General features: G+C 39.4%; 1 protein-coding gene across 14 annotated transcripts in view; it reads right to left on the bottom strand.

Moving 5' to 3' along the window:
* Positions 1-24,530, bottom strand: part of WDPCP (WD repeat containing planar cell polarity effector) — a 399,715-nt gene that overhangs the window by 261,640 nt on the left and 113,545 nt on the right. For all 14 annotated transcript variants that reach the window (XR_007513554.1, XR_007513555.1, XM_049856218.1 and 11 more), the window contains exon 7: positions 353-467. Coding sequence is in view for 12 of the 14 variants with exons in the window: in XM_049856218.1 (XP_049712175.1) it covers positions 353-467 (115 nt within the window). In the remaining 2 variants the exon portion in view is untranslated. The remainder of the gene's footprint in view (positions 1-352; positions 468-24,530) is intronic.

Raw genomic sequence — 24,530 nt, 5'->3', positions numbered from 1 at the left:
CAAAAGTCATTTGCATGTGAAAATATTTGAAATGTCAACAATAGGCAACTAATTCTGGAAGAACACACACCACAAAATCACACTATTTTGAAAATCCTTACATTCACATTTTTTGAAGAAAAGTGTGAAGAATACTCAGAGAATAAGCCTAACAGTTGGCAAGACAAAAACTTTGATATTAAATATTAGTCAAAACTTCTACTGGTCCCAAGGGTTGTAGCTACGCTATTACAAGCAATTACTTGTTATGTTTGCAAGTCCCCAGCGGTAATAATTAGTCTACCTGTTGACACACTATTTCTCCTGCTCCACGGTTAATGTAGGCAATTGATTTGCACATGGGGGTAATTACCATCACTGATAGTGTCTGAGATGAGCTTCCCCACCAGGCTTCTGTCGATCACCACTTTCTCCAGCTGTGGCCCAGAAAGGCTTAGCGATACCAGCACACCTGAACCAAAGAGGAGCTAAAACCAGGTAAGGGGGAGGGGAGATATGCCAAAAGTTAGAATCTTTTTAAAAACATCGCTCTCTAAACATACAATTTATGCATACGTCTACGCTATGAAATTATAAAGTTTTTCTTCATTAATTACTGGCATTCTGAGTAAAAAGAGACAGGTGGCTAAGTGCCCTGATTAAAGCTACCAAAATGCAGGAACAGAATCTAGTCCATGTTTATTAGGAGTCCATTCTTCTAAATACTTAGAAAGTACTCATGCAGAAATAATCACTGTGTTTTGTATTCAGAAAATGTAGTGTGTTCTTTTAAAATATTTTGAAAGATTACTATTTGCATCAAAAATTAAAAGAATATTTCTTGAGGTCTGAATACTCACGGCTACACATTAAATATAGGAGATGCCACAATTACAAAATGAAGAGCTAATGTTAAGATTTATTTGAAATGTAAACCCCACTAAAGAGTTTGTTGGTCTAAAATATTAAAAATACATGTAAATCAGGGCAATTAAGGTAAAATATTAATATTTTAAAAAATATAAGTAAATATACCAGAAAGGAGAGATAAAGAAATCTTGTAAAGTACCCAGGCTTTACCAGTATCAGCATTCACCACCCAACAAAAGATGATTGGGTATCATCATTAGGATTTTAGGCTGCTACTTTCCATTTGTGGCAGCATAATTCATTCATCTCCAAATGTTCAAAACACTCTGAAAGAACTACACCTATGCTTGTTAATCTATGAGATTATGGAATATCAACATTGGGAGAAATTGCTTCACCTTCAAGGTGACAGGCTCAAAGCTAATGAATCACAGAACAGCATATGATAAAAGAAGGAAAAAAAAATTGTCAGTGAACTAATCATGAAAATGCTAGCCAAACCCAAAGACAACTATGATTTCAAACAAAACAGGGGAATCCCCCACCCACCTAGCCATCATGTCCCAGCTAGAGAGGAGGATTCTGTGCCAAGACATATTGGGACTTGTGTGAAAGACAAGCTGCATGAAAGGCTGGGGTTATGTAAAGAAAGACCACTACTCCCCCTGCTAACAAATTCCAGGGGCATGAATCAGAAAGGAAACCGAAAGGTCTCTTTGCACACAACTGTTGGAATCCTTGTCCTAGTCACCAGAAAGCTTACTTTCACCATGAAACACATGACTTAATAATGCCCTGAAAGAGGGAGGGAAAAGGACTTAACAACCATCTTTATTGGTCTTAGAGACTACAATGAAGGTACATTTGTTCCAAGAATTTCAAAACACTTCACAAATTAATGTCTACTGAATTACACCCAGTCCTGCAAAATACACTGATGAAAAATACTAATATTTTCCTTTTTTGTAATTCCCCAATAACAATATAGCATATAGTCTTCACGCTCAAATTCTCCCTTCTCAGGCAGACAACCTCAGGGACATCTTCTCTGTTTAGCTCTCCCTCCTAATAGCTTTTCCCTTTTTGCAAATCCTAACTTGTCCTTTATTCAAAACGTCTATAAAATCTGTCCTTTCCTATTACTTTTTATCTACTAAAACTTTATACCTGTACTCTCATGCACCTCTTTTCTTAATTATCCATTGTCTACTAGCTCCTTATGAATACTGGCTAGGCCACTTTCATCTTTGCATCTTCAATGCCAGGCACATAATAGGTACTAAATAAATGTCTGGAGAATCATAACTACCTCATCATCACATCAGATAATTCAGAGTTAGAAGGAAACTAGTCTAATCATCCACTTTCACATGGCAAGGAAGTTCCTTCTGAACAAGGACAGATTATGCAATAAGCAAGGTACACACAGGCTTATTTGTGCTTACTTACTAATCTGCAGTGCACAATTTCACCTGTTTTTTTTATCACATCCCATGTGAAACTGTGCACTACAGATTAGTAAGTGAACACAACTAAGCCCATGCATACCTTGTTTATTGGTTAATCTGCTCCCATTTCTAAAGCAACCTTTCAAGCATTCAGCCCATGCATGAATACTGCCAAGGACCAGGAGCTCATTACCTCACAGGAAAGCTATTCTACCATTGCACAGTTATAATCAAAAAACTGAAGGTCAACTATATGCTAAGCAGTAAATTACATTTGCTGGCCCCAAAATGAATCAAATATAATCCTGAAAAAACAGATTAAATATACATTAAGAGAGGTAGAAATACAAGCAAATAAGCGCAATAAAGCACTGTTACTGCTCCTATTATAGCAGTATTACAGGCTACTGTAGACACTGAGAAGGAAATAGTGACTCTTAAGTTTGAGGTTAAGGTCTAAAGCTGTCTTCTCAGAACTTCACAGTAGCCCCAGTTTTTATTCAATAGTTCCCCTTTCTAGAAAACTGCCCTTCAAATATTCGAAGACAACCAGTCAGCGTTGGCTCTACCACTTTCTAAGGTGTGTGGCCTTGAAAGCATTACTTAGCCATTCTGTGCCTTCATTTACTTATATGAAAAATGGAGGTAATAGTATTAACTTCATCGGGTAAGGATTAAATAAATTTTTACAAAGAAACACTAGAATAATGCCTGGCCATAGTAAGTGTTTACAATTACTATTATTCAATCATTACTTATAAAACATGCTCTCACCATGCTGTTTGCCATCTCTGAACACATTTTTTTTTTAATTTCTTTTAAAATCTTGTATCCAGATTGGACTTAATATTAGACGTGGAACACTAGACTCCAGGTGAGGTATAGCCAGTAAAGAGTAGTCTTTTGTTACTGTATTAGTCATCTAGTGCTGCTATAACAGAAATACCACAAGTGGATGGCTTTAAAAAAGAAAAATTTATTTTCTTACAGCCTAGTAGACTAAAAGTCCAAATTCAGGGTGTTAGTTCCAGGGCAAGACCTTCTCTGTCAGCTCTGGAAGATGGTCTTTCTTGTCAATCTTCCCCTGGACTAGGATCTTCTCCATGCAGGAACCCTGGGTCTAAAGGGCACGCTCTGCTCCTGGTACTTCTTTCTTGGTGGTATGAGGTCCCCAACTCTCTGCTTGCTTCTCTTTCTTCTTGAGAGATAAGAGGTGGTGCAGGCCACACCACCGGGAAACTCCCTTTACACTGGATCAGGGATGTGACCTTAGTAAGGGTATTACAAGCCCGCCCTAATATTCTTTAACATAAAATTATAATCACAAAATAGAGGACAACCACACAATGTTGGAAATCATGGCCTAACCAAATTGACACATATTTTGGAGGGACACAACTCAATCCATGATAGTTATCTTCTCCATTTGCTATGATTTCACAAAAATATCTTCTCCAAGATATTTGCAATTTCCTCAGAATTTTGAATTTTAATTTGTCCAAGTCCCTAATCCTTTTTTTTCTCATTTTTTGTTCTCGCCACTGCTATCACGATGTAATCAGTTATCCTACTAGAAATTGCTTTTTCTGCATGTAAGTGTTTATTATGTTATAAAATTAACTCCAAAAGCTCACTTTTGTGGGGTGGAGGAAGAAGGCCAACCTACGGGAGTGGTAAGACAGAACTTGAGCTGGAAAGGATTAGAAGGGGACGGTAACTGTCAAGGCGCAATAGGAGAGTATGCCGTGATAGATACAGATCTAAACATGGAACTAGGCATCGTGATTTGGGGACTATGGGTCCTACCTAGTGTGTTTGGGCATTCCTTCAAAAATCCTTTTCAAAAGTAGGCGGAGCCAATGATTTGCACATTCATTCCACAGATAGAAATTTGGTACCATGTCTCAGCTAGTTCTGGGTGCTGAGGATACAACAGTGAGCAAAAGAGACAAAGCCCTTGCCCTCGATACTTTCATAGAGTATGCATTTGAGTCTGGACACAGACAAACAAACACCCACTGCCATTGAGTCGATTCTGACTCATAGCGACCCTATAGACAATAGACATATAGTTTTAATATAATGTCAGATAGCAATGAGTGGTATGGAGAAAAATACAGTAAGAATAAGGATATTAGGGAGAGGCTATTTTAAGTAGGATGACAAGTAAACCTCTCTCAGGAGATGAATTTTGAGTACAGACCCATAAGACTAAAGGAGCAAGTCCCACAAATATCTGGAGAAAAGGAATTTGAGGCAGAAAGAACACCAAATGCAAAAACTCTGAAGTTGGGATGTGCCTGGGATGACTAAAGAACACCTTGAGCCAGTGTAGCTGGAGGAGAATGAGTGAGAGGGCTATGTGTAGAGGATGAAGTCAGAGAGGTGCTCAGGAGCCAGATTAGTTGGACCTTGTTGATGAAAAGCCATTGGGTTTTAAGTAGAGGAGAACGATAATCTATGTTTCGAACAGAATCCTCTGGCTACTCTGTTAAGAACAGAATATTAGGGAGTCAGGATAAGAGTGGAAGCAAGGAGACCATTAGGAGGCTAGTTCAGTGGTGCAGGTAAGAGAAGATGATAACTTGAACTAGAAAGGTAATGGCAGAGAAAATGATAAGTAGTCAGATTTGAGATATATTTTAAAGGAAGATTCACTAGGATTTGCTGAAGGACTAGATGTGGCACATAAGAGGAAGAGAAAGTCAAGACTGACTCAAAGGTTTTTAGTCTGAGCAGCTGGGTTTACTGATAGGCAACACTGGTTGTTGTTGTTGTCACTAGGTGACACTGAGTCAATTCCAACTGATAGCAATGCCATGTGACAGAGTAGAACTGCCCCCATAGGGTTTTCTTGGTTGTAATTTTACTAAAAGTAGATCACCAGGTGTTTCTCCTAAGGCGCAGCTATGTGGGTTTGAACTGCCAAGCTTTCAGTTAGCAGCTGAGCACTTAACCATTTCACCACCAGGGCTCCTTAGGGAACACTGGAGGAGAAGCCAATTTGGACTGTAGGGAATCAAGAGTTTGTTTTTGGATATGTTAAGTTATGATGCCTGTGGACATACAAATGGAGTTATCGGGTAGACAATTAGATATAAGTCTTAAGTTCGGGGAGGGGTGGGCTGAAGATATACATTTGGGATTCACCAGCAATACAAAGGTAGAATTTAGTCATGGGACTAGATAAGCTCTCCTTAAAAAATGAGTGGAAAGGCAGTCTAAGATGGCAGAGTAGTTAGACGCTTCATAACGTCCCTCTTACAGTAAAAACTTGAAAAAAATGAGTGAATCAGATATAGATGACAACTTTAGAACCCTGAGCATCAAAGACAAGGCTGAAGAATCAGTCTGAGCACCAAGTAGGAGAGACAGCACAAAAACAGCAGACATGGAGAATTATGGATTGCCAGTGCCATGCTAGCCAAACCTGCACAGCACGGCCATATTGAGACAAAGCAAGCAGTGGTGCAGCCAAGAAGGAGCGAGTCTGCACTCTTGTCCAGAGCTAGGCAGTAGTGCTTCCTGCCCGGCAAAAGTTAAGTGCACACACCCCACCAATCGCACCCACCCCAGTCCCCGATGCCAGAGGCTCACAGGCCTATGGGGCCCCGCCACGTCCGTCACCCATCCCCCCTCCCCACGCATCATCTCAGGCTGGCAGCACCCACCACTACCCCGCCCCCTAAGCCAGGAGCCTATGGACTAGAGGTGCCCGCCCCTTTGCTCAGTCACTCACAAGGGGGCCCACAGACCTGCAGCACCTAATCCCTCCAGCCACCTGCTCCAGGGGCCTGAGGGCTGGTGGTGCCTCCAACTCTCTGCAGCCACCTGTGCCGGGGGCCTGAGGGAAAGTGGTACCTCCCACTCCCTGCAGCCACCTGTGCCGTGGGCCTGAAGAATGGCAGTGCCTCCCACTCCCTCTGGCCACCCACACCAGTGGCCTGAGAGCTGGCAGTGCCTCTCACTCTATCCAACCACCCACGCCAGGGGCATGAGTGCTGGAGGTGCTTCCCACTCCTTGCAGCCACCTGTGCTGAAGACCTGAGGACTGGTGATGCTTCCTACTCCCTCCAGCTGCTCTGGGGGCCTGACGACTGGCTGTACAACCTCACCCATGACACACTTTAGCAGATAGGGGCATGCCTTCCAATCAGGCACCCATGGACAGGTGATATCCCCTTGCCTTGCCCCTCGCCATCACCCCTCCCCAAGCAACTGAAAGCTTGTGCTTGCTCTGAAGACCCCTGCACAGCCCTGCCCACCCAAGACTGTTGGTGTGAGTTTCCACACCACCCACCCGGTGACTGACGACCCAGGCACCCTTGCCCCAGCCAACCAGAAATCGGCAGAGTGCACACACAACACCCAATGCAGACGTCAAGGAGAATGCCCCCTGCACCCACAGTCAGGTAACCAGCTGGACAGATACATAACCTCACCAGAAATGGCACCTAAATCCTCAGCAACTCCAGAAGATGGGCAGACAGAGATTCATGTTCGCATATCTAGTCGCTGCCTCACCCACCTGAGAACATGAGACAAGAGCTTCAATGTGGCCAGATTAAGTGACCAGAGTAGCACACAAGCCCAACTGTCATGGATTGAACTATGTCCCCCCAAAAACATGTGTATCAACTTGGTTAAACCATCATTCCCAGTATTCTGTGGTTATAATTTTGGTTAAAAGGATTAGGGTGGGATTGTTACATGTGGTTATCATTCCCAGTATTCTATTTTGTGATTATAATTTTATGTTAAAAGGATTAGGGTGGGATTGTTACACCCTTGCCAGGTCACATCCCTGATCCAATGTAAAGGGAGTTTCCCTGGGGTGTAGGAAGCAAGCAGAGAGTTGGGAACCTCATACCATCAAGAAAGCTGTGCCAGGAGCAGAGTGTTTTATTTGGACCTGAAGTTCCTGCACTGACATGCTCCCAGACCAAGGGAAGGCTGACGACAAGGGCCTTCCTCCAAAGCCAACAGAGAGAGAAAGCCTTCCCCTGAAGCTGACGTCCTGAATTTGGACTTCTAACCTACTAGACTGTGAGAGAATAAATTTCTCTTTGTTAAAGCCATCCATTTTTGGTATTTCTGTTACAGCAGCACTAGATGACTAAGATATCAACCTACTCAGGTATAACAAAACAAAACAAAAACTCAGGACACAGCAAACATTCAATAAATAAATAAACACAACAGCTTCTTGATTCCTTGGAGACAACAAACAGTATCAAATCACATAAAGCAGGACAAGATGGCTCCAACAAGTGACCAAAATAAAGAACCAGAAACCCTTCCAGAGGAAGAAATGGCAATGGAACTACCTGATAAAGATTTCAAAAGACTAATATACAGGATTCTTCAACAGATCAAGGAAAACATTGACAAAATCATAAACATAAACAAAATCAAGGAAAACACACATGAAGCAATAGAAGAATTCAGGGAAACAACACAAGAAAAAAATGACAAAATAGAAAATTCGAAACCATACCAAAACGGCAACTAGAAATCAAAAAAATTCACAAAATTTCAGAAATAAATAACTCAATAGAAGAATATAGGAGCAGAATTGAAACAATGGAAGACAAATCTCTTAACACCCATTTGCTTGAGGAAAAATCTGAAAAAAGAATGAAGAAAAATCAAGTAAGCCTAAGAATTATGTGGGGCACTATCAAGAGAAAAAAATTGCACATGATTGGAGTTCCAGAACACGGGGAGGTAATGGAAAACACAGAGAAAATTGTCAAAGATTTGCTGACAATTAGAAACCTTCCTTAATATCATGAAAGATGAGAAGATATCCATCCAAGAAGTTCAACGAACTCCATACAGAATAGACCCCAAAAGAAAGTCCCCAAGACATACCACAATCAAAACTGCCAAAACCAAAGGAAAAGAAAGAACTCTAAGAGCAGCTTAAAAAAAAAAAAACAAAAATCAGGTACAAAGGGGAACCAATAAGACTAACTCTGATTACCTGGCAGAAACCATGCAGGTAAGGTGAAGAAATGGAATGACATATATAAAATTTGAAAGAAAAAATTGCCAACCAAGAATTATATATATATGATGGCAAAATTAGGATATTTCCAGATAAATAGAAACTAAGGGAATTTGTAAAAACTAGACCAAATTTACAAGAATATTAAAAGGTTTCCTTCAAATAGAGAACCAACAACATCAGAAAACAATCTGAGATTAGGACAGAGGAAACAATCAGCCAGATACCAACCCAGATAAAGAAATATCAAAAATAAAACAAAGCTAAAACAACTGAAAACAGGAAAACAGAGATGTCAATCTATAAATGATGACAACATCAAAACAAAAAAGAGGGAATAAATGGTGTAGTTATACAACTTTGATATAGGGAGGAAATCAAGATGACATCAAGATACAAAAGACTGGTTTAAACTTAGGAAGATAAAGGTAAATTTCAAGATAACCACAAAGAGAGTTAAAAAAAAAAAAAACGTACTCATCAAAATAAAAACAAGAAAAACATCAAGACCCAGCAAACACAAAATCAACAACAAAAGAAATGAAAAGAAAAGCCACAGACAAAAAAACTCAGCACAGAAAATTAAGTGAAACAAAAAAATCATCAACACCACAAAAAGAGTACGACAAAATGACAGCAGTAAACTCATACCTATGGATAATTACACTAAATGAAAATGGCTTAAATGCACCAGTAAAAAGACAGAGAGTGGCCGAATGGAGAGGAAAAAAAATATGACTCATCAATATGCTGTCTATAGTAGACACATCTTAGACACAGAGACTGAAACAAACTAAAACTCAAAGGACAGAATCCACCAAGAGGACATAGCCATAATAAATATATATGCACCCAATGGCAGGGTTCCAAAATAACATTAAAAAAAAAAACAAAAAAACTCTAACAGCATTGAAAAGAGGAATAAACAGTTCCACAATAATAAAGGAGACTTCAATGCACCATTTGTGGTGAAGGAAAGAATATCTAGACAGAAAATCAGTGAAGATACAGAAGATGTAAATGTCACAATCAACTAACTCAACCTCATAGACATATACAGAACAATCCACCCAACAGCAGCAAAGTATACACTCTTTCCAGTGCACATGGAATGGTCTCCAGAATAAACCACATTTTAGGCCAAAGAACAAGTCTTAACAAAAATCCAAAACATCAAAATAACACAAAGCATTTTCTCTGATCACAATGCCATATAAGTAGAAATCAATAACAGGAAAGCTGTTGTTCTTAGGTGCCATTGAGTCAGTTTCAACTCATAAGGACCATATGTACAACAGAACAAAACACTCCCCAGTCCTGAGGCACTCTCACAATCGTTGTTCTGCTTGAACCCATTGTTGCAGCCACTGTGTCAATCCGTCTCGTTGAAGGTCTTCCTCTTTACCACTGACCCTCTACTTTACCAACACAATGTCCTTCTCCAGCGATTGTTCCCTCCTGATAACGTGTCCAAAGTATGTGGGGCATACTCTCATACACTAGTCTTCAAGGTGATATTTTTGCTTTTCAACACTTTAAAGAGGTCTTTTGTAGCAGATTTCCCCAACACAATGCATCTTTTAATTTCCTGACTGCTGCTTCCATGGATGTTGATTGTGGATCCAAGCAAAATGAAATCCTTGAAAACTGAGATATTTTCTTAGTTTGTCATGATGTTGCTTATTTTTCCAATTGTGAGGATTTTTGTTTTCTTTACTTTGAGGTATAATCCATACTGAAGGCTGTGGTCTTTGAGCTTCATCAGTAAGTGCTTCAAGTCCTCTTCACTTTCAGCAAGCAAGGTTGTGTCATCTGCATAATGCAGGTTGTTAATGAGTCTTCCTCCAGTCTTGATGCCCTGTTCTTCATAGAGCCCAGCTTCTTGGATTATTTGCTCAGGATATAGATTGAATAGGTATGGTGAAAGAATGCAACCCTGACGCACACCTTTCCTAACTTTAAACCACGCAGTATCCCTTTGGTCTGTTCTAACAACTGCCTCTTGATCTATTGTCCTCACAAGCACAATGAAGTATTCTGGAATTCCCATTCTTCACAATATTATCCATAATTTGTCATGATCCACACAGTCAAATGCCTTTGCAAAGTCAATAAAACACAGGTTAACATCTTTCTGGTATTCTCTGCTTTCAGCCAAGATCCATATGACATCAGCAATGATATCTCTGGTTCCACGTCCTCTTCTCAATCTGGCCTGAATTTCTGGCAGTTCCCTGTCGATATACTGCTGCAGCCACTTTTCAATGATCTTCAGCAAAATTTTACTTGCATGTGATATTTAATGATACCATTTAATCATTTCCACATTTGGTTGGATCACCTTTCTTGGGAATAGGCATAAATATGGATCTCTTCCAGTCAGTTGGCCAGCTAGCTGACTTCCAAGTTTCTTGGCATAGACGAGTGAGCACTTTCAGCACTGCATCTATTTGTTGAAACATCTCAATTGATATTCTTTCAATTCCTGGTGCCTTGTTTTTCGCCAACACCTTCAGTGAAGCTTGGAGTTCTTCCTTCAGTACCATCAGTTCCTGAACATATACTACCTCTTGAAATTGTTGAATATCGACCAACTCTTTTTGGGATAGTGACTCTGTATATTCCTTCTATCTTCTTTTGATGCCTTCTGTGTCTTTTAGTATTTTTTTCTCATAGAATCCTTCACTATTGCAACTTGAGGCTTGAATTTTTTCTTCAGTTCTTTCAGCTTGAGAAATGCCGACCTCCAAGTCTTTGCACGTCATTATAATACTTAACTTTGTCCTCTAGAGTTGCCCTTTGAAATACTCTGTTCAGCAGTTTTACTTCATCATTTCTTCCTTTTGCTCTAGCTACTCAACATTTAAGAGCAAGTTTCAGAGTCTCTTCTGACACCCATTTTGGTCTTTTCTTTCTTTCTTGTTTTTTTAACAATCTCTTGCATTCCTCATGTATGGTGTCCTTGATGTCATTCTACAACTCAACTGGTCTTCAGTCATTAGTGTTCAACACGTCAAATCTATTCTTAAGATGGTCTCTAAATTCAGGTGGGATATACTTAAGGTCATCCTTTGGCTCTCACGGATGGGCCCTAATTTTCTTTAGTTGCAACTCGAACTTGCATATGAGCAATTGTTGGTCTGTTCTGCAGCTGGCCCCAGCCTTGTTCTGACTGATGATATTGAGCTTTTCCACTGCCTCTTTCCACAGATGTAGTTCATTTGATTCTTGTGTATTCCATCTGACGAGGTCCACATGTACAGCTGCTGTTTATGTTGGCGAAAAAAGGTATTTGCAATGAAGAAGTCCTTGGTCTTATGAAATTCTATCATGCAATCTCTGGCACTGTTTCTATCACCAAGGTCATATTTTCCAACTACTGATGCTTCTTTGTTTCCAGCTTTAACATTCTAATCACCAGTAATTATCAATGCATCTTAATGACATGTTTGATCAATTTCAGACTGCAAAAGTTGGTAAAAATCTTCAATTTCTTCATCTTTGGCCTTAACGGTTGGTGAGTAAATTTGAATAATAGTCACATTAACTGGTCTTCTCTGTAGGCGTATGGATATTATCCTATCACTGACAGAGTTGTACTTCAGGATAGATCTTGAAATGTTCTTTTTGACAATGAATGCAATGCCATTCCTCTTCAATTTGTCATTCCCATCATAGTAGGCCATATGACTGTCTGATTAAAAATGGCCAATACCAGTCCATTTCAGCTTTCTGATGCCTAGGATATCAATCTTCATACGTTCCATTTCATTTTTGATGATTTCCAATTTTCCTAGATTCATACTTTGTACATTCCAGGTTCTGATTATTAATGGGTGTTTGCAGCTGTTTCTTCCCATTTTGAGTCATGCCACATCAGCAAACAAATGTCCTGAAAGCTTGACTCCATTCATGTCATTAAGGTCGACTCTACTCTGAGGAGGCAGCCCTTCCCTAGTTGTATTTTGAGTGCCTTTCAACCTGGTGGGCTCATCTTCTGGCACTTTGTCAGGCAATGTTCCGCTGCTATTCATAAGGTTTTCATTGGCTAATTCTCTTCAGAAGTAGACCATTGGGTCCTTCTTTCTAGTCTGTCTTAGTCTGGAAACTTAGCTGAAACTTGTCCGCCATGGGTGACCTTGCTGGTATTTGAATACCAGTGGCATAGCATCCAGCATCACAGTAACACGCAAGCCCCCACAGTAGGACAAACTGACAGATGCATGCGAACAGCAAGGGAAAAAATAACATACATGAAAACTGAATAACACATTGCTTAAAAACCACTGGGAAATAGAAGAAATCAAAGATGGAATAAAAAAAAATTCATATAATCAAATGAGAATGAAAATACACCTTACCAAAACCTTTGGGACACGGCAATAGCAGTGTTCAGAGGTAAATTCACAGCAATAAACACACACATCAAAAAAGAAGAAAAGGCCAAAATCAAAACATTAACACTACAACTTGAACAAATAGAGAGAGAGGAGCAAGGAAGCCCACAGTCACCAGAAAAAGAAGGAAATAATAAAGGTTTGAGGGGAAATAAATGAAATAGAGAACAGTAAAACAATAGAAAGAATCAACAAGACCAGAAGTTGGTTCTTTGAAAGGTCCAACAAAATCTACAAACCACTGGCCAAATTGACAAAAGAAAAGCAGAAGAGGAGGCAAATCAGAATAAGAAATGGGATGAGTGACATCACAAAAGACCTACTGAAATAAAAAGGATCATAACAGAATACTATGAAAAATTATACTCCAAAAAATTTGAAAACCTAGAGAAAACGGGCAAATTTCTAGAAACACACCATCTACCTAAACTAACACAAACTGAGGTAGAAAAACTGAACTGACTTGTAACAAAAAAAGACTGAAGAGGTAATAAAAAAAAATTCCCAAGGAAAAAAAAAAAAAAAACCTGGCCCAGATGGCTTCACTGGAGAATTCTACCAAACATTCAGAGAAGAGCTCATACCAATACTACTCAACCTATTGCACAGTATAGAAAAGTAAAGAATACTCACAAATTCGTTCTATGAAGCCAATACAACCCTGTTACCAAAGCCAGGCAAAGACACCGAAAAAAAAAAAAAATTACAGACCAATATTACTCATGAATACAGTGGTAAAAATTCTCGACAAAATTCTAGCAAATAGAATTCAACAGCATATCAAAAAAAACAATACATCATGACCAAGTGGGATTCATACCTAGTATGTAATGATATTTCAACATAAGAAAATCAATCAACATAATCTACCACATAAATAAAAGAATCAACATGATCATCTCAATTGATGCAGAAAGGTCATTTGATAAAGTTCAAAACTTACTCCTGATAAGTAGTCTCAATAAAATAGGAATACAAGGGAACTTCCTCAACATAATAAAGGGCATTTATACAAAATGAACAGCCAGCATTATTCTGGAAGCATCCCCCTTGAGAACAGGAATGAGACAAGGATGCCCTTTATCACCATTCTTAGTCAACATTGTGCTGGAGGTTGTAGCTAGATCAACAAGGCAACAAACGGCATCCAAATTGGTAAGGAAGAAGTAAAACTACCCCCATTGGCAGATGATATCATCCTACACATAGAAAACCACAAAGATTCCACAGGAAGGCTACTGGAACTAATAAAAGCATTCAGCAAAGTAGCAGGATAAAAGATCAACATACAAAAATCAGTTGGATTCCTATACACCAACAGAATACTTTGAAAAGGAAACCAGGAAAACAACACCATTTTCGACAGTACCCCAAAATATAAAATACTCAGGAATTAACATATTCAGGGACATAAAAGACCAATACAAGAAAACTACAAAACACTACTGCAAGAAACCAAAAGAGACAAACATAAATAGAGAAACATAGCATGCTCATGGATAGGAAGGCTCAACATCGTGAAAATGTCAATACTACCCAAAGTGATCTACAGATGTAAGGCAATCCCAACCAAAATTCCAACAGTATTCTTTAACAAGATGGAAAAACTATTGACAACTACATATGGAAGGGGAAGAGACCATGGCTAAGTAAAGCACTATTGCAGAAGAAGAAGAACAAAGTAGGAGGCCTAACACTACCTTACCTCAGAACCTACTATACAGCCACGGTAGTCAAACAACCTGGTACTGGTACAAAGACAGACAATGGAAGAGAACTGAGAACTTAGACATAAATCCCTCCACCTATGGACAGCTGATCTTTGACAAAAGGCCAAAGTCCATTCAATGGGAAAAAGACAATCTCTTTAACAAATGGTGCTGGCAAAACTGGATGTCCATTTGTAAAAAAATGAAACAGGACCCATACCCTACAGCATACACAAAAACTAACTCAAAATGGATCAAAGATCTAAATATAAAATCTAACACTATCAAGATCATGGAAGAAAAAATTAGGAACAGTGCTAGCGGCCCTAATACATAATATAAATAGATAGCAAACATAATTAAACAATGCACAAAGAGCAGAATATGATCAAGATAAATGGGATCTTCTAAAAATTAAACTCACTTATGCTTATCAAAAGACTTCTCCATAAGAGTAAGAGAACCTACAGACTGGGAAAAAAAAATTGGTTACAATACATCCGCCAAGGGTCTAAGCTCTAAAATTTATGGAAAACTTCAACAACACCTCAACAACAAAAACACAAACAATACAATTAAAAAATGGGCAAAGGATATGAACAGATACTTCACCAAAGAAGACATTCAGGCAGCTAACAAACACATGAAGAAATGCCCTTGATCATTAGCCACTGAAACCAAAAAAAGCAAACCCATTGCCATCAAGTCGATTCCAACTCACAGCAATCCCACAGGGTTTCCAACGCTGTAAATCTTTACAAAAGCAGAGTGCCACATCATAGAGCAGCCAGTGGATTTGAACTGCCAACCTTCTGGATAGCAGCCAAGGGCTTTAACCACTGCACCACCAGGGCTCCTTCCATTAAGAAAAAAAAAATTTTTTTTTTTTTAGCCATTAAAAAAACCTGTTGCCGTCGAGTTGATTTCAACTCACAGAGACCCTATAGGACAGAGCAGAACTGCCCCATAGCGTTTCCAAAGAGCCACTGGTGGATTTGAACTGTTGATCTTTTGGTTAGCAGCTCTATCTCTTAACCACTGTGCCACCAGGGCTCCGTTAGAGAGATGCAAATCAAAACTACAATGAGATACCATCTCACCCTGACAATAATGGTGCTTTAAAAGAAAATAACAAATGTTGGCAAGGTTGTGGGGAGATTGGAACTCTTATACACTGCTGGTGGAAATGTAAAATGGTACAATCACTATGGAAAACACTATGGCACTTCCTTATTTAAAAGCTAAAAACTGTTGCTGACAAGGCAATTCAGACTCAAGGCAACCCTACAGAACAGAGTAGAACTGCCCCATAGAGTTTCCGAGGAGTGGCTGGTGGATTTGAACCTCCAACCTTTTGATTGGCAGGCAAACACTTAACCACTATTAAAAAGCTAGTAATAGAAATACCATATGATCCAGCAATCCCACTCCTAGGTATATACTCTAAAGAAATAAGAGCCATGACACAAATAGACCTTGGTACAACCATGTTCATTGCAGCAAAAGATGGAAACAACGTAAGTGCCCATCAACAGACGAATGGAAACAAATTGTCGTACACACACCCCATGGAATACTATTCAATGATAAAGAATAATGATGAATCCGGGAAACATCTCACAACATGGGTGAACTTGAAGGACATTATGCTGAGTGAAATAAGTCAATCACAAAAGGAAAAATATTATATGAGACCACTATTATAAAGATGGTTGCCAGGTATAGGAGGGACAGGGAGGGAAAATTACCAAATAGAAGACGTGTGTTCACATCAGTGAAGGGAAAAGCAATACACAACATGGGGGAAGCCAGCAAAACATGACCAAGGGATGGGAAGACACCAAGAGGAATGCAACAGCAAAGGACAACAATGGTAACTGCTTTAGCATAGACGACTTTGCAACAATAGTACTGTCGTTGTTGTTAGGTGCCATCCAGTTGGTTCTGACCCATAACAACCCTATGCACAACAGAATGAAACACTGCCCGGTCCTGCGCCATCCTCTCAATTGTTGCTCTGCTTGAGCTCATTGTTGCAGCCACTGTGTCAATCTATCCATCTTCCTCTTTTTTGTTGATCCTCTATTTTACCAAGCATGATGCCCTTAACAGTATTAACAAACATTAATTTCCAAAGGTAATTAATTTCATAGGTAGATAGGTATACCAAAAGGTGTGGAAGGATGTAAAGGAACATATCCACCTGCAGATATAGGTTTGGTTGTGGATATTTCTACACACATAAGTAAAGGTGCTGCTTATATATTATAGGCAATTGAGCACACAAGGGCCACAGTCAGGGCAACTTCTTAGATATAACCAAACACCTTGCAGAACGAAGTTCCTAAGCTTGAAGGCAAAGGGCCATAGACTCAGGGGACATCTGCATCAATTGGCACAACATAGTTCATGAAGAAAACGTTCTGTATCCTACTTTGGTGAGTAGGGTCTGGGGTCTCAAAAGCTTGTGAGTGGACATCTAAGATACAACTATTGGTCTCTTCCTGTCCAGAGCAATGGAGAATGAAGAAAACCAAAGACTCTGGGGAACAATTAAGTAGTCCAAAGGACTAATGGACCACATAAACCACAGCCTACACAACCCCAGGACCAGAAAAACAACAGAGGGTCCTGGACAGAGCAGGAGAAAAAAGTAGAACAAAAAAATCAAATTCACAAAAAAGACCAGACTTACTGGTCTGAAGGAACCCTGGAGACTATGGCCCTTCTTAACTGGAACCGAAGCCATTCCCGGGGACCACCTTTTAGCCAAACCATAGAAAAGCCCATAACGTGAACAATAACACCTGAGGAGAACTCCTTAGAACAATCAATCATATGAGATCCAAAGGACATTTGAACAGAAGCAAACATGAGAAGGCAGGAAGGGGTAGAAAATCAGGACGAAAGGAAACGGGACATAGGACAGAAATGGGGAGAGCGCTGACACATTGTGGGAAATGAAGCCAATGTCCTGGAACATTTTATGTACAAACCATTGAATGGGAGACTAATTTGCCCTGTACACTTTGACCTAATGCACAGTAAAAAATTAAAAAAAAAAAAAAAATGGAAAGAAAAAAGAAGTCCAAGTTCTGAGCTTTGGGCATTCCAACCTTCAGAGATAGTAAAAGATCAGAGCTAGCCCTCTTGTTGAAACCTAGTTTGGGTAGTCATTAGGATGAAGGTGTGCCCATTGTTTCAGATCTCTAAATGTCCTATGGCCTAGAGGTATGCCTAACACCAGAAACAGGAACTTAGTGGGAGAACCCACTAGCATAAAATAATTAATAAGCTAATTAATGCATTTTTATAAAATAGCCTGTGGGGAAGCATGAAGTTTCCTAGTACTGGTGCCAAAGACACTCCTGGATATGGTAAAGGAGATGACTAGAGTTACTAAAAAATAGGCTGAAACTTAGGGAAAGGATATTCTAAGCCAGATGGGAAACACCTCTGCGTATTTCCCCAAAGTGGTTAGCCCTTAAGCCACCTAAAATGAAAATATTTGTGTAAAATTTGGTACATAGGGAAGAAAAGGGGGCACTGAGATAGTGTCCTACTCCACTGCAAGGGGCTGGAGAATTCCGGCAGCTCAGAAGCTGAAACAAGAACAGGCAGAGACAAAGGCAGGTACCTCCAGAGCAGATCCGAGCTTCAGAGGAAACCCAGAGAATGAACCAATAGGGAGGTCCATAGGATTTCCCAAAGCCTTCACAATTTGAAGGTTGCTTTTTGTGCAGGAGAAGACTGAGACAAAATAGGGATTGCAGCTCTTCCTTCTCTGACACTCTCCTAGGCAAGAATTATCTTTTTTGTTTTGTTTTTAATATTTCTGTTCTGGCCATGTCTCTTTCTGTTGCCTTTACCATTTTCTCTCTCATTTTCTTCACCAGAGGAGTGTGTTTTTTCTTTAAGAAACTAGGAAATGATTCTCAGTCTTCAGGTGGCTCTCCAAATTGACTTCTCTAAGCTTTAGTCTACAGTACTTGGGTTAATTGCTTAACTGAAAGTAAAATGGCACTGGGAGCAGAGAAAAATTATATCAGATGGCATCACTAATCAACACAAAACATAAATAACCACAGAAATTTGGGCTTCATTCATTCAGTAGGTCCCACAACGTAGTGAGTGCCTATTCTATGTCAAGCACTATACTGGTTGCTAAGGATACAGTGCTGAACAAGGTCAATTTTATTTGTCCAAACATATTGGTAGAAGACCTCATCTCAGAGAGAAGTATAGGTTTTAGTTAGAATAGATGATGCCTAGAAGATGTAGTTTAGAACCCATAAAAAAAGAGAAATATACCACACTTGATGTCAAGTATTAAAAAAGAACTGGTACAAAAAAATAATTGTGAGGGAGTTATTTTATAATGGTGATCACAATTCCACTGAATTCAAGATTCTCATTAGATTAAAAAAAAAAAAACCTCCCCCCAAATCCATGTGATTATTATCACACCTGAGCAGAAAGGAAAAGCAGAGACACACAGGCTCAGCACTAAAAATCAACCATGGGTGATAGGTTCAACCCATGATTTGAGAGTTAAGTCATGAGCAGGCAGCCAAGACTGATCCCATGAGATCATTAGGAGACATGTGGGAGACAGCAAGTGCTAAACACTTCAATCCAGAGAAACAGCAAAGTAATAGGATACTTGGACAGAATTCTAGGGCTCAAGAAAATAAAGTATTATAGAGACACTCTCCTAGAGGCCCCAGGAGCATCATGATGTTATCTACCCTTCACCTTCTTAACCACGTACCCACCCACCCCGACTCCTAATTACCAATCCATAAGATGAATTCTAGAGAATCTCTTAAGAACTACAGACAGGCTAAGAATTTCACAGTGGGAAACTCTATAATGAAGAGTAGGGTCACTGCTTATTTTAACAGATAACCTGCTGTAGAAGAGCTAACATGTTTTCCGTAATTAATTTCAGAATTTATTTTATATTAAGAAAACATTTACTGAGTATAGAGGGAAACCATGCCTGACTAATCCATTAAAGAGACAAAAGTGAACACAGTTAAGACAAAAACCAAACCAAACCCATCACTGTCGAGTCAATTCCGACTCAGAGAGGCCCTATAGGACAGAGTAGTATTGTCCCACAGGGTTTCCAAGGAGCACCTGGTGGATTCAAGCTGTCAACCTTAACCACTACACCACCAGGGTTTCCAGTTAAGACAAAGATTAAAAAATTTTGACTCACTACAGGGAATTGATTTAAGGACAAGAAACAAAGGGACAAGAAATAAACAGGTATTTTTCAAGATAGAGAAATGTTAGCAGTGCTTATTCCCAAAGATTTGGGTGATGTTATTCAACTTATGGAATAGATACCTGACTAGTGGTTTGCCTGTCAAGTCCACTGCAATTTAGAAAACATCACTTTCTCATTTACACTCACTATAAAATGAATGCTGCTATATTTTAATCGTTAATGTAATTTTAAATTCACTTAACATCAAACCAAACCTGTTGCTGTCCTGTCAATTATGACTCATAGCAACCCTCAGAATAATAATCATATAAATATGTATATGTATATATACAAACACATACACACATACATATGTATTACAGCTACACAAAGGACAAGTGATTTTTCCTAGAAAATACTTATAATCATGATCAAAGTCACTAAAGAACAAGGTCCAAAGATAAATTTTACATTTGCCAGTAGTTTTAAAGACCTAAAGGGATAGAAACAGTGGTAAGAAGCGAACAGAGAGAAATACCAGATAATATATTATTTTAGAATATTTTATAACTTACAAAGGACTTTCACACACTATCTTTATAAAATCACGTAACATGTCAATACAGCTCTGGTACATAATAAGTACTCAAACAAAATAATAATGCTAATCCTCACATGAACTCACAGTCAGAAGGGTAAGGCAACTAACCAAAGGTTGCATTAAAAAAAAAAAGTTGCTGTCTAGTCCACGCTGACTCCTGGAGACCCCGTGTGTGTCACAGTAGAACTGTGTTTCATAGGTTTTCTATGGCTGATTTTTAGGAAGTAGATTACCAAGCCCTCTGAGGCACCTCTGGGTAGACTTGAACCTCCAATTTTTTGGTTAGGAGCTGAGCACATTAACCATTTGCACCACCCAAGGACTCCAAAGTTCTCCTAATTAGTGGGAAATCAAGACAAGCCTACTAATGACAAATCCTATGCTATTTCACCTGCTGCTGAAGAACTAATATCGTTACATCTTGTTTTTTCAGTTGTTTCTCATGCAATATACCATTCTGGTTTTCCTTTCTCTAGCTCTGTCTTCACTTTCCCTCTAAATGAGTGATTCTCAGCCAGAGGTGATTCTGGCCCTTGGAGACATTTGGCAGTGTCTGGAGATACTTGGCTGTCACAAGCTTTACACATTAGTCACCTCCACAAAGACTCACCTCAAGGGAGTGCTTGTAAATAACTCACTGTAGAGGTGAAGGTATTTTCCATGTCTCCACTGGGCAGATTCAGGGGCTCCTCAACTTCTAATGAACACTTTTCTCACATAAAGAAAGGGTAATGTGACCAGCTGTCCTTTCTCATGAATGAGGACTGGTCAGGTGCCTCATTCAGAGCGGGGGTCAGTGCACGGTCCAGATCAGGATCCCCAAGGAAATCTGCTCGACATGTCTCCAGCCACTTTCAGGGCAATGACTAATGACTAATGCCAGCTGTCAAGATACAAAGAGCCCCAGGGCAAGTCAGAGCTACCTTGGCTTGATAGAAATATCCTGTAAGAACATCTCCTTGCTTTTGTTCTAATTCTATGCTCACCAATCAGCCTTTTTACCTTTAGTCTCTTGAGTAATTCATCCATCAGGTGGGAATGCTCCAAGCAAATGAGCAATGCCTGTGATGCCAGACATCTCCCACATGGCAAACTAATAAACTTCTACTCCCTCCAGTTAATAAATCAGTTGCTTCTGAGTTGTTATTGTGAACGTTGTTAGTACAAGAAAACAAATGGAGATAACATAATAGATTAAGTTTAATTCATCAGAAATTTTCTGCCCAAGTCCATGATAAATTGTTTAAGTGGGAAGGAAGTTAAAAAAAAAAAAAGTTGCTGACATATATACGAATACCATGATCCCATTTTGTTAGGGGAAAAAAAGCGGGTGTGGCATGTTTTTATATGTATATATATATACACAGAAAGGAGCCCTGGTGGTGCAGTGGTTAAGAGCTATGGCTGCCAACCAAAATGTTGGCAGCTCAAATCCAACAGCCACTCCTTGGAAACCCTATGGTGAAGTTCTACTTTGTCCTATAGGGTCACATGAGTTGTAATCAACTCGATGGCAATGGGCTTTTATATATACATATAAATCATCAGTATAAACACAAGAATAAGTCAGAAAAAAAATATGCATCAAACCGTTGACAGTAGGGTTCTCAAAGAGATGGAATCGGGAGTTGAAAAGCATGAGCTTCAACTTCTTGCCTTACAGATTTTTGTAAAATTAGGATTATGGATGATTTTTAGTTGTGTGTGTTTTAACTTTTCAAAAATAAAGAAGCTCTTAAAATATCTGTCTACGACCAGACTTACTGGTCTGACAGAGGCTGGAGAAACCTCAAGAATGTGGCTTCCAGAGATTCTTTTAACTCAGAACTGAAGTCATTCCTGAGGTTCATCCTTCAGCCAAAGATTAGACAGGCCCATAAAACAAAACGAGATGAAATGGGCACACCAGCCCAAGTGCAAGGATGAGAAGGTAGGAGGGGACAGGAAAACTAGTAACGGGGAACCCAAGGTTAAGAAGGTGAGAGTGTTGATGTGTCGTGAGGTTGGCAACCAGTGTCACAAAATAGTAGGTGCACTGTTTAATGAGAAACTAATTTGCTCCGTAAACCTTCATCTAAAGCACACACACACAAAAAGTTCAGAATCTAGTTTAGAAAGAAAGGAGGGAGGGAAGGAGAGAAGCAGGAGGGAAGAAGGTAACTGGGCTGGTCCCGGGGAGGTACTTTGGCAGCCTCCAGTGGGTTCCTGCTCCCTCGTGAACATGGTCATGGTGTTAGGGGCATGATCCATGGATTCATGGCATTCTTATGTTATTAAAACAAGATTTCCTAGTAACTCCAAGGTTTGTCAAGAAATAAGGAATAATCTGAATTTTGTTGCCAGCACTAAGAGAATTTCATGGTTATAGTACTGGCAGAGCTTCAGGAGAAAAGGTTCATCCATTTATCATTTTAGGCGTTTTGAACTGGTAGCTTTCCTTTTGGAGAGCTACATCATAATGCATATCAAATGTCAGACAATAATCCTGTTCCTACTCCTAGGGATGAGTCTTAGGGAATAATTCAAGAGGAGAAAAGCTATATCATTGGGAAACATTTATTGGGAAAAAGATATGCTTAGAGCAGCATTATATAATCTATACAAAACTGGAAAGAGGCTAAATTTCCAATAATAGATGATAACTGAATAATGATATGTCAATGCTATTGAGTTACCGTAAAAATAATATAAGTGTGAGAGGCAGACATGGAAACATATTGGTGAAACAAAGTGAAAAAAGCAAAAAAATCTGGCTACAAATATATTATTTCATGATTTAAACAGATGTTTTTATGCCACAAGTGAGAATATGAATCATACTTCAAATGAACCAATAGTAGTCCTTTACAAAAAGAATTCAAATAGGAAGCTGAACCAGTCCCCGTCTTCTGCAATTTAACTAATTAAAAAAATTTAAGACAATCTTTTTCTTATTGTACTGCCTCATTAGATTGTCCATTCATGTCCAATTTCCTCACTTACTGCGGAGGATCACCACTAACGACTGTAAAGTGTGGTATATCCAAACTATGGATTACTGTGTACCTACTAAAAACAAGGAGGTAGATCACTGACAGGTTTGTTACACATTGTTATATGTTTAGCAAGTCGCAGAACAATATGTATAGTGTGATTCCATTAACATTAAGGTCATGTTTTCCAACTACCAATCCTTCTTCGTTTCCAACTTTCACATTCCAATCACCAGTAATTATCAATGCATCTTGATCGCATGTTTGATCAATTTCAGACTGCAGAAGTTGGTAAAATCTTCAATTTCTTCATCTTTGGCCTAGTAGGTGGTGTGTAAATTTGAATAATAGTCATAGTAACTGGTCTTCCTTGTAGGGTATGGATATTATCCTATCACTGTCAGCATTGCACCTCAGGAAAGCTCTCGAAATTTTCTTTTTGACAATGAATGCAATGCCATTCTTCTTCAAGTTGTCATTCCCAGTATAATAGACCATAATGATTGTCCAATTCAAAATGGCCAATATCAGTTCATTTCAGCTCACTAATGCCTAGAATATTGATGTTTATGCATTCCGTTTCATTTTTGATGATTTCCCATTTTCCTAGAGTCATACTTCGTATACTCCACATTAATAATCAGAGTTATTAATGGATGTTTGCAGCTGTCTCTTCTCATCTTGAGTTGTGCCACATCAGTAAATGAAGGTCCTGAAAGCTTGACTCCATCCACCTCATTAAGGTTGACTCTACTCTGAGGAGGCAGCTCTTCCCCAGTGGTCTCCTGGTGCCTTCCAGCCTGAAGGGCTCATCTTCTGGCCCTATATCAGACAACGTTCCACCGCTGTTCATAAGGCTTTCACTGGCTGATCCTTTTCAGAAGTAGACCACCAGGTCCTTCTTCCTAGTCTGTCTTAGTCTGGAAGCTCAGCTGAAACCTGTCTGCCATAGGTGACGTTGCTGCTATTTGAATACCTGTGGCATAGCTTCCAGCACCACAGCAACATACAAGCCCCACAGTACAACTAACTGACAGACGCAGGGGGGAGACGATGGTTAGAAGGGCCATATTAAGTAATTCACTGCACTACAGATGTCTCTGTGTTTTCTTTGAAATTTTTAAATATCCTTGCAATGCCCTGTAAATTCATTGTAGTTCCTAGGGTGTCTTGGTGCACAGTTTGGGAACTGTGGGTCTAGGTGGACAGCTTGGCCTTAGATAGAATGGACTGCTCTTCTGTAATGCAAATGGACAAATGTAGATACAGGTAGATTTGTATGCCTGACACTCAGTGGCAACTAGAGCCTCACAATTCAACACAGACTTC

Source organism: Elephas maximus, chromosome 17 (assembly GCF_024166365.1).
Source record: "Elephas maximus indicus isolate mEleMax1 chromosome 17, mEleMax1 primary haplotype, whole genome shotgun sequence".
NCBI lineage: Eukaryota > Metazoa > Chordata > Mammalia > Proboscidea > Elephantidae > Elephas > Elephas maximus.
Note: the sequence above shows the minus strand (reverse complement) of the source record. Positions and strands in the feature narration are given on the sequence as shown.